General features: G+C 38.9%; 1 protein-coding gene across 1 annotated transcript in view; it reads left to right on the top strand.

The window, feature by feature from the left end:
• The first annotated feature begins 1,017 nt into the window (after window positions 1-1,017).
• Window positions 1,018-15,862, top strand: part of CPN1 (carboxypeptidase N subunit 1) — a 39,509-nt gene continuing 24,664 nt past the window's right edge. Inside the window, exons 1-2 of the mRNA XM_074296060.1 lie at window positions 1,018-1,477; window positions 13,705-13,901. Coding sequence (XP_074152161.1) covers window positions 1,240-1,477; window positions 13,705-13,901 — 435 coding nt within the window. The 5' untranslated portion in view covers window positions 1,018-1,239. The remainder of the gene's footprint in view (window positions 1,478-13,704; window positions 13,902-15,862) is intronic.

Below are 15,862 nucleotides of genomic sequence, written 5' to 3'. Positions count from 1 at the left end.
CATTGGATGGCCCATAATGAGATTTTGTAAGGAAAAGAAGACCACCAATGAAATTGCAAGCCTGGCTCATTCCCTCCTTCACTTCTCACACTTCCCCAAAGAGTAGGGTTTTTTCCCACTTTCTTTTAATTTTAATAGTATTTTATTTTTCCAAATATATACAAAAATAAGTTTTCAACATTCACCTTATGAAAACCTGTGTTCCAAATTTTTCTCTCCATCCTACCCCCTCCTCTCCCCTCAAGCAATCCAATATAGGTTAAACATGTGCTATTCTTCTGAATGTATTTCCATATTCATTATGCTGCACACACACACACACACACACAAATCAGATCAAAAAGGGGAAAAACACAAGAAAGGAAAAAAAAACAAGCAAGTAAACAACAACAACAAAGATGAAAATACTATGCTTTGATTGACATTCAGCTCTCTGGATGTACATGGCTCTTTCCATCACAGCTCTGTTAGAATTGCCTTGAATCACTTCCTATTGAAAAGAGCCAAGTCCATCATAGTTGATCATCCCACAATCTTGTTTGCTGTGCACAATGTTTTTTTGGTTCTGCTCACTTCACTCAGCATCAGTTCATGTAAGTCTCTCCATGCTTTTCTGAAATCAGCCTGCTCATTATTTCTCATAGAACAATAATAGTCCCTAACTTCATATACCATAACTTACCCAGTCATCCTCTAACTAACGGGCATCCACTCAGTTTCCAGTTTCTTGCTACTACAAAAAGGGCTGCTATAAACATTTTTGCACATACGGGTCCTTTTCCCTCTTTTATTATCTCAAAAAGTAGTTTTAAAAGTCCTGAGCTATTTTAATACAACTCACTGGAGCTGTAGGGTAAAGAACAGGGCAAATTGCCGCGCACCCCTTTCCACTCCCCCACTTTTCAGGAGTCAAAGGGTTATGAGCAGCTCCAAAAGCCTGTTTACTCGGCAGTTAATCAATGAACCAGAATCAGTGAAACCTTCCAAGTTAAGGGAAATGTCTCTAAAACATTTCCCAGGGATCTGGAGGGGGAGGAGATAAAGTCAGGTCACTCCCAGCTATCAATCATCCCAAACCTGGAGTGGGGGGGAGGGATTAAAAGGCGGGCCTCAATTCCCCTCCTGCCTTCAGTAGCTGGATCTTTCTCCACGAGAAGCTACGCAAAGCTGACTTCGGTATCCCTGGTTTCTTACGGGAAGGGGAGCCGGGCCTGGAGGAGAAGGGGGTGTCTCTGAAGAATGAGGCCCAGGAAAATGTCTGAAGCGCTCTCGGTCCTTTTCCGGCTCCTGCTGCTGTTAGGTGGGGTGGCTTCTGTGACTTTCCAGCATCATCGCTATGATGATCTCATGCGGACCTTATACAAGGTACATAACGAATGCCCCCACATTACACGAGTTTACAGCATCGGTCGCAGCGTCAAGGGAAGACATCTCTATGCCCTGGAATTCAGTGACTTCCCAGGAATGCACGAGCTGTGTGAGTACTGAACCTTCATTGTACATGGTACCAGTTGGGGGAGTTGGCTGCTGGGATTTCAGGGGCAGGAGCTTTGCCCAGAATAATACCTCTCCCACACATCCCTAGGAGCTGCCATTTACCCAGGTACTCCACCCAGGCTCATAATCTAGACCTTTCCCTCCATACTTGTGGCTCATCAAAATCTCCCTGTTCTACTTTTATTTTCCAGGGGCCTAGCTAATCTTAATCCCTGGCTTTGCTTAAAAACTTTAACTGTACTCAGACGTCTTGAGGAAATAGTGATGGTGCCGGGTTAGTGGGAAAGGTTAGGAGGAAGAAAAACAATTCTTTTTGATTGCCAAAGCAAATTGACTTTTCGATTCCTTCCCTGTAAATTTGAAAACAAGTTTTTTTCTCTGTTCTGCTGAACAAGCAGCCTTCAGTCACCCTGAGGTCAAGAAATGATCTAGAAGTTAGGACTAAGGAGCAACCACCAGTATGCTAGAGTATGGGAGCAGAGGCTGGTGGAAATTGGGCGACTGCCTCCTACTCGAGAGAATCCCTTCTTCTGGTCATGTCTAAGAATGGCTTCTACACAGTTATTGAACAGAAAGAGGTTTCTAGTTCCCTGATTTTAGCCATGTTGTAGCTGCATAATAGGAATAGTCCCATTTCTTTGTGGGAAGGCTAGGGTGGAGATGGAGGTCACTAGTGTAGGGGAAATGGACCAGCCAAGGAGTGGAATATAAACCAAGTAGGAAGTGGGAGAAGAGAAAAAGAGATTGAAGAAAAAGGGAGGGAAAGAAGGAAAAGATTAAGGAAGAGATGGAAGGTGGGGAAAAGGGGAGAAGAAAAGGGGAATAGACAAGCACAGAAACTGGAAGATTTTTTTTCATCTGACTAGGAAGTGTTTAAGTTTTGCAGATATTTGACTTTAGAATTTTAAAAAGTACCAGTTCAGGGGTAGTTATGTGATGTTGTGGGTAGTGCTTTACTTCAGGATGTCTGGAAGAACCGAGTTCAAATGCGGCCTCAGACACCAAGTTGTGTGTCCCTAGGCAAGTCACCAGCCCATTTGCTGAAAAACAAAAACAAAACCAAAAAAAGCACCCTTTCCTTCTGAGGCACATTCTTTAGCCCTCATTGGCAGCTTGGCATAAAATTCAGGTCATGGATGCATAGAGGATAAAGTGCAAGGAAAGGGAAAGCAAAGGGGAGAAGAAAAGATTTTTTTACATCTAACTAGGAAGTTATGTTTTGTAGACACTGACTTTAGACCTTTAAAAATAGATACCTGAAAGATAACCTTCCAATTCTGAGATTCTTAGATTTGGAATTGTCTAATTCAGTGAGCCAATCCATCTTGGAAACTCTTTAGCATATGGTTAGAAGCATCCTTGACCTTTCTAAGCCTCATTTTTCTCAAGAGAAAATCTTTTCAATATTATCTAAGATTCTGAAGCATTTAATCCAACTCCCATTGGCTCTGCTGAGTCTGGAAGGTGCCCAGAGCATGGTTGTGTATCTCCCCACTAGGGTTCAAAGAGAAACTAAAAGCAATCAGTTTAAACCCTAGATCTCTTCCCACTATCATTCCTCTGTGTTGGGTGCCCCATTTCCATTTAACTAACATCAATTAGCATTTACAAAGGGATAATTACCCAAGAATCTAGATCTAGAATTGAAGTACAAACATACCTCCTCCTCCCTGATCTGCCTCATTCAAATCCTGGTATGGATTCCTGGTCCTGGACTTTCCTGTGCTTGCTATATCTGACTTTTTTGGTCATAGCCATTTCCTTGAACTTAGAAGTCTTGGGATGGGGTTAGGGGGCAGGGGAAATTACTCTGTGGAACATTACCCTGGAAGAAAGTCCAGATGAATGAGTGGATTGGAAACTGTCAGAATACTTGAGCTTTCTCTGAATCAGGGAGCAAAGCAGTTTCATCACTTGCCCCAGTCTCTTTTATGTGAACTGGCCACTAAGAGTGAATCTCTTTTGGACATTCATTTATTACACATTCATTCAACTTTCACATCTATGCTGATGATTTGCAAATCTGTATCTCTCTATATATATCTACAAATATACAACTTACCCACATATTGATTTTATATATATATATGTATATAGGATCTTTTTACTTGGACATTCTGCTGTGTCTAACTCATTGTCTAAAATCAAACTCATGTGCCCCTTTCCTTTTCCACAAAATAACTTGCCAATTTATTTAGCAATAACACTGTTATCATAATCCCTTAGGACTGAAACATCTGCTCTATTTGCAATATGCCTTTACTTTTTCATCTATTATCTTGAATTCAACCTTCATCACTCCAGAACACCTGTCAGTTCCTCTTCATTACTGTTGCTATTCACCTTACTCCAGTCCCCATTGTGTTATTTGATGTAGTGTAAGCACCAACATCATGTGGGTGATATAGTTGATGTAGACACCACATGATAGTAGGCACCAAAAGTTGGGGTTCATCCATGTGAAGAATTCACAGTGATCATTCTCTTTGGCAAAAGGTAGATTTATTGAGGGAAGCATTTACAGATAAAATCAAGGGATACAATAGATACCAGTAATGGTAAGTAGGAAATAGAGTGGGAGAGCATATGAAAGGCAAGTGGAACTCACAACAGTTACCCAGGAGAAAGAGAGCACCCCATGAGGCTGGGGTATGCCCTTAGCTGGCAGGCTAAATCCTTACAGTTGTAAGGAAGTGAAGTGGCATTTGGAAGCATAATGGAGTTAGGGAAGATACCATGTGGCACAGGGGAAGGGGAAAGAGCACAAGGTAGAGTGCCAGGTGGACTGACCCAGAAAGAAGGCCATGGGATGCCCCATAAGTAGGTTTGATAGGGAACATTTAACCTCAGGGATGTTACAGGGATTTCTGACAAGATGAGGCTGCTGGAAACCTCTACAGAGGGTGGTCTTGGAGCTTTGATAAAACTTGGATTTTAGACTGGACTACTTTCCCAGAGCATGGGATCTTGGAGCTAAACTGGTCTCTATCAGAGCCTTCTCCCTGCCTACCCCAGTGATCAATTAAGTTTCTTTATATCCAAAACACCATTCAGGACCTCATCATTATTTTATTCCACCTACCAGTCCACCATTACCAAAATAGTTTTAGAAAAGAATGAGACTTCAGAAGTCATCTTGTCCAAACCCTTCACATACTATAGCTGCTTCCTTCCAGCTTTAATTGCTTAATTTCTTGCAACTTGTGCTGCTGAACTAAGGTGGAGAAAATCACAACCCTTCTGACTGGGTCTATTGCTAATTTGTGGAAGATATTTGGATTCTCACTGCCACCAAGCAATCTTACCGTGTCTCCCTCATCAATCTGCCTGCAAGTATGCTCATGTCCTCTATTCTCAAAAAACCCATAGTACTTTATCCTTTCTTTTTGTAGCTAAACTCCTTGAAAAGGTCATCTGTGCTAGCTGTGTAACCCTGGATCAGTCACTTAATCCTGATTACCTTTTTAAAAACGCAATGTATAGTTGGTGTCTCCACTTTTCTACTCTTTTTAATTCCTTTCAATCTCGTTTCTGATTTTAGTTTTCTACTTAAATTGTTGTAACTGTAGGTATCTTTTAGGCTTCCTTCCTGTGCTTTCTTGTAGGTATCTTTTAGGCTTCCTTCCTGTGTCTTCTTGAAACTACTTGATGTCCAGTAACCTCAGTATGTCCCAAACAGAACTCATTATCTTTTCCCCAAATGCTCTTGCCTTTCCCGCCTTCCCTATTACTGTGCTATCCTCCAGATCCCTCAGGCTCCAAACCTAGGATACATCTTGGACTTAATATCCACTTCTTCCCTATCCAATGTGTTCCCAAAACCTCTCATTTCACCTTTATAACATCTTTTGAATATACCCACTTTTCTCCTCTTGATCCTGATACCCATCTAGTGCAGGTTCTCCTCACTTCCCAGCCAAACTATATTATAATAACCTTCTGGTAGATCTGCATACTGTTCATAGTTTACTTTGTATACATTTGTAAAATATCTCCCTCCTCAGATTTCTCTAAGACAGAGAAAGTAATTATAAATGGTTCCAAGATCATACAGTATAAATTGCAGAAAAATGCTGAGAAGTCATGTAGTATGGAATTGATCCACTTCTAAAGGAAGTTAATTAGGGAAAATATATGAAGGAAGTAAGAAGGATAGCCAGAAGTTTAAATTTAGGCTTGAGTCTCATTCAGAAGGTATAGCTGTTATCTAGTCAATTTCCCTACATCCCTCACCATCCACCAAAAAACTATTTCTGGAAGGAGAGGGAAAGCTCCTTTACTTCCTAGAAAGATATAATTGAGACCATTTTGCATAAGCATTTCTCTGTGATCTCTTTCTCTTCTCTCCTTCTCTTCTGCCTCTAAAATGCTAACTTCCTTCAAAGCTCAACTCAAGTAGCACTTATGTATATTATATAAAAGACCTTTCCACCAGGTCCTAAAAATTATCTTCAATATATTTGTATACTTGGCATGTATGTAGATTGGTTCTTTCTGATGGAATATAAGTTTCCTAAGGGAAAGGACCATTTTGCTTTTATCTTGCTATGATTGGTTTGTTAGTTGAAGAAGATCCATCAAAAAGAGCAGATCAATATTCAAAAAACATTGCTCAGATGGCATCTACAATTACCAGTGGACTCTTACTTGCTACCTTCCCCTCACTTCCACATACATACTGGCTCCTGGATTTCTTGTAGATCCAACTTAGATCCTTCTTTGTCTGAAGCCTTTCCTGATCCTCCTTCACACAATCGCGTCTTTCCTGTCAGATTACTTTCAAGTAATACCAGTAGAAGTTTTTAGATTGTCTTAGATTGGAAGCTCCTTGAGGGCAGGGATTTTTACTTCTTTTTTATATCTACAGCATTTAGTTTGGCTTCTAGCACACAGTAAGCATGTGTTTGAGGTCATATTTGAACTCAGGTCCTCCTAACTTCAGGGCTGGTGCTCTATTTACTGTGGGGGAAATGAGAAAGAAAACAAAATGCAAGCGAACAACAATAAAAAGAGTTAAAATGCTATGTTGTGATCCACACTCAGTTCCCACAGTCCTCTGCCTGGATTCTTGAGTTCAAATCTGGTTGTAAATTCTTACTGGCTGTGTGATCCTGGACAAGTTCCTTAACCCTGTTTACCTTGGTTTTCTCATCTTTAAAATGATCTGGAGAAGGAAATGGCAAATCACTCCAGTGTCTTTGCCAAGAAAACTCCAAATGAGGTCACAGGGTCAAATGTGACAAGATACTTTACTTTATTCAGATTTTTGCTTTTTTCTAACATAGTTTTTTTTTTTTTTATATTACAAATTTTGGGGTGTGTGTATAATGGGATCCAGAAATGTAGTCTGTAGTTAACTTGTCAAGCTGTCTTCCAAGACAGGCAATTCTTTTTTTTTTTTTTTCAATTTTTTTTTTTAATTTAGAATTTTTTTCCACAGTATATATGCATGAGTAATTTTTTTTATATTATATTATGCCTTGTATTCATTTTTCCAAATTATCCCTCCCCTCCCTCCACTCCCTCCCCCTGATGACAGGCAATCCCATACATTTTACATATGTTACAATATAACCCAGATACAATATATGTGTGTAAATACCATTTTCTTGTTGCACATTAAGTATTAGATTCCGAAGGTATAAGTAACCTGGGTAGATAGACAGTAATGCTAAGATATAAGTAACGTGGGTAGATAGACAGTAGTGCTAACAATTTACATTCACTTCCCAGTGTTCCTTCTCTGGGTGTAGTTATTTCTGTCCATCATTGATCAACTGGAAGTGAGTTGGATCTTCTTTATGTTGAAGATATCCACTTCCATCAGAATACATCTTCATACAACATTGAAGTGTACAAAGATCTTCTGGATCTATTCATTTCACTCAGCATCAGTTGATGTAAGTCTCTCTAAGCCTCTCTGTATTCCTCCTGCTGGTCATTTCTTACAGAGTAAAAATATTCCATAACATCAAGACAGGCAATTCTTAGCTGACCTTCCTAACTTCTGTTCTCTTTCCTGTTGATCTGGCTTTCATATTAATGCTTATACAATTTTTATAATTCTTTGTTCTGGAAATATACTTCATTATGACCTTCCCATGCTCCCCAGTCTTCACTGAAGAAAGGACAAACTCCTTAGTCAAGCATTCTAAATCTTCCACAAACCGTTCCAAGCAGTTTTCCAAACTTATTCTTCATATATTCTATATTCTAGTCAGACTTATCATGTCCCAGCTCCTATTTTCTCTTCTGTCTTGCCACTGTTCATGTTCTATACCTTGCACTTCTTGCCCTTCTGCCACTGATATTCAAGGCAATAAATTAGAAACATATAATCATTGAAATGAAGAAAATTCCTCTGCTTACATATTCTTTTACCAAGGTGAGCCAGATCTACGTTGTCAAGATATTAGGAAACACTTTGTTTTCCAGAACTAAGGCCCAGCAAGTAAACTGCCCTGAGTATGGGTTAATAGCAGTTGTATTGCTACTTTCTTAGCTCAGACAAGCCCCTTCTGTATCTGTTCTGGTCATGAAGCCCCGCTGTGAATCAAACTTGTTATTCCTCATTGTCAGGGCTGTAGATCACTGAATAGTCAAAATATTAAGATCTGCTCATACTCCAGAAACACCAAAGAGGACTTGGAAGGTCAGCAGAAAAAATCTGTGGCAGTAGGGTAGGAGTCCAACATGCAGTCCTGATACAGGCAGGACCAGCTCAGACCCCCATCTCAGCCCTAGCCCCATGCCAGGAAAGCAGAAATGGGTTTAGGGATCTCTGAACCAGTGCTAGTAGTTTTGTTTTTTTCCTTTCTCATGGTTTTTTCCCTTTTGGTTGGGTTTTTCTTGTACAACATGACAGCCTATATCAGGTTACTTCGTATCTTGGGCAGGGAGGAAAATTTGAAACAAAGTCTTACAAAAATAATGTTGAAAACAATCTTTACCTGTATTAAAAAAAATAAAATACTATTAAAATTTAAAAAAAATAAATGTGGGATTGGAAATGGAAACAAGACTGCATTTAGTTAGTCTTTGGACTTACTAGTATCAGAAGGAAAGGACTAAGTGCCACTGGAGAATTCTTCAGTGTCCAACTCTATGCACCTTCACCCCTCCAAATCTGGTGAGACCTTTGCCCTTCTTTCTACACAGCTAATGCTCTCATTTTGGTTGAGCTCACTGTTCTTTGTGATAAAAACTCCAGGACCCTCTGGGGACCCTATTCATCTCAGACCACTGTTAAAAATATATTTTTTTTAAAACCAAATAACTCTATTAATTGGTCTCTCTTCAATTGGTCTCTCTTCATGGCTCTTGTTTCTTAAACTACACACCTATAACTGTGTTTCTCTACCTATTGATTATAATTGTATGCTTTGTTCTTTGTGTGTATGTTTTGTCTTAAAATGTCTGTGTCATGTTTGTGTTGTTTGCAGATTCTTTTATTTTGAAAGATTTAAAATGCAGTCAGAAAAACTTCTAAGGGCTGTAACCAAAAAGTTTAGAACACTGGGAAAGATTAATGAATTTTTATACTTTTTTTGAAGCAATTGTCCCAGTAAGTAGGAATAACTCCCACTTAGGGTTTCTGGGGGAGATTAGTTTATAAGAAAAGGAAAAAAGAAAAAATTGCAAGATATTTATTCCCTGTCATTTCAGCTTTGTTTATGTTGGAATTATAAGAAAATCATATAATCACATTCCATAACTTGGATAGGAAATAAAGTAATGAGATCAGGAAAATAGATGGAGGGTCTAAAATTGTTCTTGAAATTTGACATGAGAGGTTCCAGAAAGCAGAGTTTCTCCTGACTTTCTTTGGGGAAAAAAAAAGTAGGCAAACCACAGATTCCCTGACATTAAACATAAGGGTTAAATGGCTCTTTTTTTGGCCAAAGGAACAGATGGGGTATTTCACTGGAGTCCAGATTGTGTTGGATGACCATTTATTAGAGATAATGTGGAGAACATTCTTGGTTAGGTTTGTGTTATACCAGATAGCATCCAAGGCCCTTTCTGAATTCTTATATAGCACATCACAATGAGGAAGAAGGAAGAGAAGGAAGAAAAAAAAAGAGGAGGAGGAGGAAGGAAAAATGAAGGAGCAAGAATGAGCTAACATTTATATAGTTCTTACTATGTGCCAGGCACACTGCTAAGCTTTTGACAAATATTATCCCATTTTGTCCTCACAACAACCCTAGTAGATAGATACTGAGGAAAATTAATATTATGCTATATTATTTGATCACTAATATTTTCCTAATATTCAATATTATTGATAAATAATATTTCCCAAATGTAATTTATCAACTATAATATTTGATCATTAATATTTCATCCTCTCTCCATTTTGTCAAAACTCCAACTTTTAGGTTAGCTGAAGGAGACCTTTCCCATTCCAAATGTGAAGAATATGCTAATTCTTGTCCGCCCCTCCACTCAGGGCATCTGGGACCTTGACTTTGTTTACAGATAAACAAAGTACCAGCCTGAGTGTGGGTCCCTCCCCAGAGGATGACTCCTGCTCTTGGATGTAAAGTTAGGGGTGACTTGGTCTCCAAGGGGAAGGCTAACCTGAAGATCCTGATTAAGATGGTTTTGCTTTATAGTCAAGGTTACTAGAGGCTAATGCCCCCAAAGCAAGTAACATTCCTTCATTGTCAGGGAGGGGTGTAATCATCCACACCTGAAGGCCAAACCACCTACCAATCCTGATGGTCTTGCCTTTGTCAGGGAAGGTTCAGATGAAGTACTGTCAGGTCAATTAGAAGAAAGACACTCAGATTTTAAAAGATCCTGTGAGTTCTCTCTTGGAGTCTTGTGAGAGACAGACAAACACACATACACACACAAGAGAGAAGAGAAGGAGAGGGAAGGGGAGACAGCCCCAGTTTCTCATTTACTGCTAGCTTAACTGGTACATACTAAGCTGTTATTAAAATGAAATCTTACTCCAAGAAAACTATATCAGGTTTTTTTTTACTCCCTTCAGTACTATTAGAGGAAACTGAGGAAATCTTGTCTGAGTCACACAATTAGTGTCTTGAGGCTGGATTTGAACCAGTCTGCTGACTCCAGATTCAGAATTTTATTCATTGCTCCATTGAGCTGCCAAAGGTGTTTGGACTTGGTCTCAAGAAGGCTGGAATATTGCCTCAGATATTTCATAGCCTTTTAACTCTGAACAAGTCATTTAATTACTCAGCCTCAATTTCTTCACCTATAAAATGGCTAAAATGTATGAGAGAACATGAAGGACAAATGGAGAGCCAGAACCAAGTTTTGACAGATAACTATGGTTGGGGGCAAGATGCGGATGATGACCCAGCAAAAGGAACTGAGAAGGCTTCTCTTCAGATGAGGGAGGAGAGAAGTATCACAGAAACCTAGGGCAGATTAATTAAGAGTAGGGAGAGGTTCACAGTGTCTTGTCTCAGGAAGGTCAGAAAAGATAAGAAGAGAGCCTAAAACTTGGTGGGGGACAGGGAATGATTTCCATTGGGTTTGTTAGAAGCCAAACTACAAGACTTTAAAATGTGATTGAGTGGTAATGAGGGAGAAGCAGTGAGTGCAGAAGATGATCTTAGGAGTAGGTGATATGGAAAGGAAAAAGAGGTTACTTTAAGGAACTGATAGAATAAAAGTGAAGGCCAGAAGGGTATAAGGTTGGGAGGACCATCAGGAAATGATTGAAGTAAGCTCCTGAAGCAGATCTGAGGTTTGAGAGGAAGAACAGGAAAGGGGCATGGCCTTTAAGCAAGGAAAGGAGAAAAGGATAGATTGGCTGATGAAATTTTAAAAGATTTTTAACTTAGAACCTTAATTTTTTCAGGAAAGTAGGAAGCAAAGTCTTTTTGCTGAAGGTAAGGACAGAGAACAGAATTAATTTCTGAGGCTCTTGAAAAGAAGCCAATCCCATTATTTGGGGAAGCTTAAAAATAAAAGCATTTGTGAAAAAACACTGAAGATCAGTTTTAAGTAGTGGTAATTTTGTGATGGGCTCAGTCTTGCAATTACCTTCTTTTGTTCAGCTTTTAGTATCCAGATATAGGAGCAAAGAAGGTTGTTGGTAGGTGTTGAATATTGCACAAGGACCAATAGCAGGAAGGAGAAGGGGATAAAGGATTTAAAGAAAAAGGAAGAGAATGGCTGTGTGAACAAACTGTTCAACTTTACCGTCAAGACATTCAAGGGAAGAAAGTAGAGCCACAAGCAGGGTGATGGATTAAAGTAGGAATGTCAAACATGTGATTTGCAAAGCTCATGAGTATTGACCCAATATAACAAAGTAAAGATACACTAGAACATAAACATAAATGGTAATATGTGGTTTGGCTTTCTACATCAATATATGGCCAGTGTGGAGTCTAATGTATGGTTTGTCATTATCTACTTCTATTTGAATTTGATCCCCTGAACTAAAGAACCCTGAATTATAAAATCACAGTTACAAGAAAAGCTAGACTTATTTATTGTTTATTCGATTGGGATCTGTATGCACTTTTTAATGAGCTAGATGGTATAGTGGGCAAAACTGTGGGCTTGCATTCAGGAAGACCTGAGTTCACAGAATTCTTAGGCATTTACTATTTGTGTAACCTTGGCCAAGTTATTTACCTTACTTTCCTCATCTAAGAAAAAATGAACTGGATAACAAAGTGGCAAACCACTCTAGTATCTTTGCCAAGAAAACCCTAAATAGGGTAATAAAGAATCTGATGCAAATGAAACAATGAAATGTTCTTTTATGTTTCTTCATATTATCTACTTGAGATTGTAATCTCCAGTAAAGCAGAAAGATAGTCCCTACTCAAAACCAAGAAAAAGAGATCATTGTCTCTACCATCATAGGAATGGCTTCAGTTTTGCTTAGGCATTCAAAGCAGGTTCTTTTCTCAACAAAACAAAAAAACTAAAAACTTAAAAGCCAAAGTCCTGATGACAAGGCTCTACCAATCCGTAAAACAGCCTTAATTTAGGTCTGGCTTTGTGTTGTTTGTTGTTTTTGTAGTTAAAGATTATTTTGTTCCCCTATGTAGGCAGATAGCTTTGTGGTCAGTGTTGTGGTTTGCTCAGTGGTGTGATTTGTTAGAGGATAAAACCACCAGTCACTGAAGAGAAGAGTTTTAAAGGGATGGAGGAAAGAGAGAAAAAAGAAATATACAAGGAGAGCCTGTTGCTGCTGATACCATCTCTAGTTTTTCTCTTGCTGACAGCAGTGTCTAGCTATCTGATTATATCAGGTCAGCTCAAGTTTTTGGCATTGATACAGTGTGAGTTTGGGAAATGAAGGAAGAAGAAATTACAAGGTGTGTCAGAGCAACATGACACCTTAGTTATATTCCAGCTCTTTGTTACTATGATTTTTGGTAAGATTTTTCTTTTTCTTTCTTTCTTCCTTCCTTCATTCCTTTCCTTCCTTTCTTTCTTCCTTCCTTCCTTTCATTCTACATGTAAAGACAGTTTCCAACATTCACTCTTAAAAGAGCCCATGTTCTAAATGTCTTTCCTTTTCTCCCTCTCCCTAAGACAATCAATAATCTGATACAGGTCAAACTTGCTGATTTTATATATATATTTTAATGGTGCAGGAGTCAGTATGGCATAGTGGATGGAGTGCTATATTTAAGGAAAATCTAGGCTTAGATTTAGTCTCTAAAACAGTGAGAATCTCATCCTACTCTCTTGGAGCCTCAGGAAGTGCATGCGATATAAGTTATATATGAGTTTCATACTTAAGACCAGAAGGAAACTTAAAGACTATTTATTTATCATCACCACTCCATTTTTTCACATGAGAAAATTGAGGCCTCAAGTTAAATGACTTGGTTATGTTAATAGAATCACACATCATTTTTGAGCTGAAAGGGATCAAATATCATCAATACATGATATGATCAAATACAATCCCCTTATTTTTATAGGTAAGGAAGTTGAAGCCCTGACATTTGAACTAATTTAGTTATCCCAAGTCACTCAGATGGTAAATCTGGCAGAACTGGGGTTTCGACCTCAAATCCTCTGGATTCAAAGACAGTATTCCTTGTACTGTACTACCTGTTGGAAAATTAAGAAGAAAAAAAAAAGTTATATTTTTATAAATTGGGTGTTTATCCAGGGAGATAGATCCTGTGTCAACTCAATCTCTTTACTTCTTTTTCTGGCTTAAAGAGTAAAATAGTTTTATTACAATTACAGTGGAGCCAGAATTTAAGTATGTTGCAAACATGCATGGGAATGAAGTGCTAGGGAGAGAGCTGCTGCTCCAGCTTTGCGAGTTCCTGTGTGAAGAGTACCGCCAGAGGAATGAACGCATCATCCGGCTGATCCACAACACAAGGATTCACATCTTGCCTTCCATGAATCCAGATGGTTATGAAGTAGCTGCAGCCCAGGTACTGCATCTTGATCATGCATTAATTTAAATGGTGCCTCTTGATTTTTAAAGTTTTTTTTTTTCCCCTTAAACTGCAGTGTTTTGTTTGTTTTACAAATACCCTCTCATTTTTATCTTCACAGTGGCCTTGTGGGAGGAGTTAGGTTAAGTGGTTTAACTGGAGTCACCCAGGTGGGATTTGGGCTTTTAAATTAATGTATTCTTAGCTCAAAGCCCTATGATCTACTACACCACAAAAGTTCCTGAAACTTTCCCAATTTTGACTTGTACAGCACACCTCCCAGACTTAGTGAATTCAGATACTCATTACCAATCCTCACTCCAACCCTTATATCACATACATACATGCTATTAGATTATAAGCTCCTTAAGGGCAGGGACTCTCTTCCTTTTAAGTGCTACATGAATAAATGATTAATGATTGATAGGGATCTTGAGACAGCAAAAAATTACTGCATTTGGTCACAAGATCATAGATTCAGAACATTTAAAAAAAAAAAAAAAGTCCCAACACTTATTTTATGGAAGGGCCAGGATAAGGAAGTGATTCGGCCCAAGATTTCACAGGGAGTAAGTGGTAGATCTGGGATTCCATTTCAGATCTTCTTGATGCTAAATGCATTAGAAATTTCCACTGTACCAAGTCTTTGAACTTGGATGAAAGTTTAAAAAAAAAAAAAAAAAGACAACAACAGATCCTAAAGTTAGGACAGATTAGAACATTTTAGGTCATTTGACTGAAACTAGTAAAATAATAATAGTCATGCTCTTGGGTACAAAAAACACCAACTACAAACAGATGGCAAAGGCATGTGTGTATATGAATGTGTGTGTGTGTGTATGTATGTATGTATGTATCATTTCGGAAGAGAATTTGCAGAGGGATTGCTAATATATTGCAAGTTCAATATACCACTCTCCCCTTACCACACCCACAAAAAACTATTGCACTCTTGGGTGGGTTAGGAGGTGAATCATCTCCAGGAACAAATTGGTGCTGATTCTACTGTACTCTATCCTTGTAGACCTCCTTTGTATTTATATTGGAGTATTATATTCGTTCTGATGAGATTTAGAATTAGGGTAACTAAATGAAATTAGGTCTAGTGGCAGGTATAGCATACAGGGAGTCAAATAGAGCTCTCCTGCAACTCCTTTGGATTCGGTGCAAGGATACAGATTTAAATGAGGACTGGTGATGTCACAGAGTCCCCTATAAAGGAATTTACAGACCTGAAAATCTAGCTTGATAAAGGAGGTTTATTATGGGGTTTGGAAGTAAAGTTAAAGTGTAGTTAGTAAAAGGTGAAGGTAGAGATAAAAAGGGCACCAGAAATAGGATTCCAGTGTACAGAGATTCTTGGCAGCCAGGCGTAAGGCTGCCATGTTAGGAACCTCTGCAAAGAGAGAGCTCCAGTTTGGCTCTTTTATAGCTAAAGGGGCTTGTGGGTGGTGTCCCAAGTTGGCAGAGATCCAGTGGGGGATGGGGACAGGCCCAGATCTCCTATTGGAATTCAAAAGGGTGCTTTTGACAGGATTTATGAATCAAAGGTCCTAGCTTCTTGAATTGATAATGCATCAGCTAGGGGGGGCTGGGAATCAGAAAGAAATACATCAATCTAAAAGGATTAGTTTCCCAAAGGGAGCACAATCCATGTCTGTTCTGGGTACTATGGTTTAAGGACACAGATAAGCTGGAAAGTGTCCAAAAGAGGTCAGCCAAAGATGATACATCAATATTGCGGAGGGAACTTGAAGGCTGTCTTCAAGTATTTGCAAGGCTGTTACCTAGAGGAGAGGGATTGGACATGGTCTGTTTGGCTCCAGAGGACAGGATCAAGAAGAATGGATAGAAGTAAGTAGCAAAGAAGCCAATTTAGGTTTGGATGTCTGAAAAACCCTTCCTAACAATTAGAGTTGTCCAAAAGTGGGATGAGCTTGCCTTTGAGGTGTTGACTT

Source organism: Sminthopsis crassicaudata, chromosome 2, assembly GCF_048593235.1.
Source record: "Sminthopsis crassicaudata isolate SCR6 chromosome 2, ASM4859323v1, whole genome shotgun sequence".
Lineage (NCBI taxonomy): Eukaryota > Metazoa > Chordata > Mammalia > Dasyuromorphia > Dasyuridae > Sminthopsis > Sminthopsis crassicaudata.
Note: the sequence above shows the minus strand (reverse complement) of the source record. Positions and strands in the feature narration are given on the sequence as shown.